The sequence below is a fragment of the Benincasa hispida genome, chromosome 12 (genome assembly GCF_027475165.1).
Source record: "Benincasa hispida cultivar pf3 chromosome 12, pf3_genome.v1.1, whole genome shotgun sequence".
NCBI classification, from domain to species: domain Eukaryota; kingdom Viridiplantae; phylum Streptophyta; class Magnoliopsida; order Cucurbitales; family Cucurbitaceae; genus Benincasa; species Benincasa hispida.
The window spans coordinates 63,972,460-63,976,418 of record NC_143489.1 but is presented as its reverse complement, the minus strand read 5'-3'; the positions used below and the strand labels follow the sequence as shown (position 1 = coordinate 63,976,418).

At 28.1% G+C, this 3,959-nt stretch overlaps 1 protein-coding gene across 1 annotated transcript; it reads right to left on the bottom strand.

The window, feature by feature from the left end:
* Positions 1-2,183: 2,183 nt before the first annotated feature.
* Positions 2,184-3,302, bottom strand: LOC150032131 (uncharacterized). The gene is made up of 4 exons (XM_090307927.1): positions 2,978-3,302; positions 2,676-2,816; positions 2,520-2,590; positions 2,184-2,411 (listed from the first exon to the last, which is right to left on the bottom strand). The coding sequence occupies exons 1-4, from the start codon at positions 3,300-3,302 to the stop codon at positions 2,184-2,186; spliced, it is 765 nt and encodes a 254-aa protein (XP_090164053.1).
* Positions 3,303-3,959: the final 657 nt, after the last annotated feature.

The window sequence follows — 3,959 nt, the reverse complement described above, 5'->3', positions numbered from 1 at the left end:
AAAGCAATATTAAATACAATATACTATATACACTATTGATTTACTTTAAATTCATTTTTAGTTGGTACAATATACAATTGCAATAACAAAATTATGAAATGATATCTGTATGCATACCAGCTGCTGGTCACACCGTTCAAACTTTTTTAAAAGCTAAAGTCCTACAACTATTGCTCTAAACATAGGTGCTTTCATGTAATTTTTGGGCTTTTCTCTAGCACTTTATATTTTCCAATGCGTATTGAATATTAATGAAAGGAATAGAATATGATGAGAGGGCTAAGATTGTGCCAACTTAGTTAGGATAATTCGGTGCACCTATTGACCCAACTCGTATCTTTTTTTAAAAAAATTGCAATATCAGTGGTATACTTTAAATATCATTCTAATGATATACTTCATATTTGGTATTTCAAAAATATTATTGATATAATTTTTATTTTCTCTAAATTAAACATATCAATTAACTGGTATATGAAAGACTATATATATATAGTCATGATATATGAAAACAAAACTGAAGACGTTGTGACTCAAATACTTCAACTTATTATTTGTTTATAACTAACTTTGTGTTGTAACGGTTAGTTGGTATGCATTATAAATACTTCTAATCAGAAAAACAAAATCAGAGAGTTCGAGTTCATCATTTTCCTAATTTTCTATAAATAAACAAAAAGTTGTACACAATCTTCTATAGTGAAAGAACTTGAATCTTCCCGTGGACATAGGCAATCTTGTCGAACCACGTAAACATTTGTGTTTCTTTTTCTTATTTTTATTTTCTTGTTCATTCGACTGTCATCTTTCTGCAAATCGCGCACCATACAATCTCATTTTAGATCGTATCGAATACAGAGTATCGAGTTGAATTGTGCATCGATCTTCGCTATCGAGTTGTTTGTTTTCACCTTTGAGTTGCACCGAATAAAGATCAAGACTCATCGACTAGGATCGAGTATCAATTCAATTCTCATCGAGTTCCATCGAGGATTGAATAGAAACTCGTCAGACAAAGAAGGAAATTCGTATCGAGCTTCGAGTAGGAAGACGTCAACCATCGAGTATCCAGAATCGAAGATTTGAAAGAATATTTCTTAACCTTTTCTTCATCATTCGAGTGTTGATCTTGAGTATTTAGGCCTAGTGAAGATTGAATAATCCAACAAAAACAAAACAATTTTTCCACAATAATACATTTTTAGTGATACATCAATGGTATAAATACTTCATATAAAGTATGTGTGGGTATACGGTGAATATTTTTCAACTAAAATTCTATTGTCATTTTTTTAATTCTACAAACTTTGAACTAAAAAATCTATACAATTAATTTATACATTACCAATAAGGTTTCTCTTTTGTTGTCTGTTTTCAACTAACTCTTAAAAAAAAAAAAAAATCAAAGCTAAATTTTGGAAAAAAAAAATATAAAAGACTTGCTGTTGTTTTTAAAATTGAACTACGAATGTGAGTGTTTATTAAAAATAAATATGAGAACTATAATAGTGAATTTTAGAGAAAACAATAAATTTAAAAAAGAACAAAAAAAAACTAAAAACAATGTCACTATCAAACAAGATTCTATTGCTTTTGTTTTTAAATAACTAAAGATAAAAAAAAGAAAATAAAAAACATAGAAACATAAAGCTAGCTAGTTTTCAAAAATAAAATAAATAAAATAAAAACTAAAAGTTAAAAATGAAATTATAATCAACCGGAACCAAAATAGTTATGAAAAAAAGTCTCAAGTATTGGACTATAACTTTTATAATTTGAGCGTAGCTTTTTCGATTTATTATTTGATTGAGAAGAAAAAAAAGAATTTTTTTATAGCACATTTCCAAATATCTATGTACTATTTTGTTTCATTAGAAAAGAAAAGCAACTTATTCCTTATATTAGTAAATAAATCAATTTGAGAACACCTAGATGTATAAGATGCATATATAACATATGATTTAATCTACTCAACAATTCTCCATCCACTGTTGAATTAAAGAAATGTTTTGCAATTTTTTATCCTAATTTTTTACTCTCTCATTAATGAAAGCTTAATATTTAAACAGAGTTGAGAAAAATTTTGTACAAATGGTTGTCCATTCACTATAGTTGATATTCCAATTTTATTGCACTATGAGCAAAAAAAAAAAAAAAAAAAAAAAAAAAAAAAAAACATATCTTCAACATTTTTGGCTCTTGGATTTTTCATCACTTTGTGGAAAATAGACACAAAATTGAGCATATAATCCAATAGGAGCAACAATTATACTATATGAATTAGGAGACTTGAATATCCATATCCTTTTTGACTGATTTGCCAAATCACGAAAAAAAATTGTGGGTCTTAAGTACACAAAGAATCGAGTTTCTTCTCCCATTGCAAGGCCTCCAATTATGCATTCTTTTGTCTACACAAAAACATTATCAACCACTAATCAAATGTACTAATTAATAATGAAAATATATTAATTAACAAAAGAACTTAATTATGTTTGTATATACCATAATATATATACCTCTTTGTGAAGATTTATCTCCCCATCATCAACACTGAATTTGACTTGTGAATTCGTTACAGTAACCAATGCTGAGACAAATTAAATTACCACAAGATTTTAGAAATCAACTTAATTTTCTTTCAAATGAATGTTGTTAATCATATATCACCTCACCATTGAAATCATTGAATGCTGTTGCAATGAGTTTAAGCGCTTGTGAATCAATTGAGACAAAGATTCCATAGTCAATTTTGCCTACATCTTCCTCTCTTGGAGGTAGCAATGGCAATGCTTGGACAAGTTGTTGATCAACCCCTAAACATTATAAATGGAGAAAAAAATGAAACTCTAATTACAAGAATTTGCAAGAACCAACAATATATATATATATTCTTGTTTTCTTGGCAAGATCAATTGAATGAAATTCTTTAAGTGTGCATAACAAGAGATGAATAAGAATAAGAAAAGTTACTTACTTGGATTGTGAAATTGGAGGGAGATATGATTAAGGGGTTGTTCAAGAGAGAGTGTCATTGAAGAATAAAAGTTGTGTTTCATAGTGTTCATGGTTTTGTAGAAAGATTTGATGGGAATTTGGCATTGGTAAATTTGGTGGTGGCAAAGAAAATGGGAGAAGAAAGGAGGAAGAATTTGGAGAGAAGTAATGATAGGAGGGAAATGGCGAGAGATTATTAAAGAGAACATTGTTGGTGAGCATTTCAAATCGGCTGTGTCATGGAATCGAATGAGTGGGAGAGTTGCATTTGAAAAGCTATCGATGTTCTCAAGCTTGAGTTCCATGACGATTCCCTTTGATCAATTTCAATTTCTAGAGTAAAAGTTATGAATAACTCTAGGATTTGGCCCTCTTTATAATAGAGCTAACCGTTACACTTTTGGGAATGTTATATGTAAATTATATCTCTATATATATATATATAATTTATGCAAATCATATAGCATGATTTTGATTTTATTATGGCAGAACGGTAGAAGTTCGATTTTTATTTCATTTTGATATGGAGTTATTTTCATTCGATTAGTTCGATGTTGAGGGTTGATTCTATGTTTTGGTGTTAGTTTTGTTAGGTTTTCAATTTTTTTTTTAGTATGATTTGATTTTGATGGTATATCTTAATTATACTAATTGTGTCAACTTATGTACAAATTATAATGTGTATAAGTTAATTTGTTATATTTACATAATTTTGATATGATTTTGTTATATTTAATTTGGTATGTCAATTGCGTAATGTATCCGTTGGCTGATATACAAAATTTAGAGAGAGAAAAAAATATATCAATAGAATTATGCTCATATATACCAAATATGAAGTATATTGGTCAAAAAGATATACTTAAAGTATAATATCGATGTTTCAATTGTACATTAGTACTAATTCAAAATGCATTTCAAGTATATTATTTGTGTATCGTCACTAATTTATTAGCACTCAT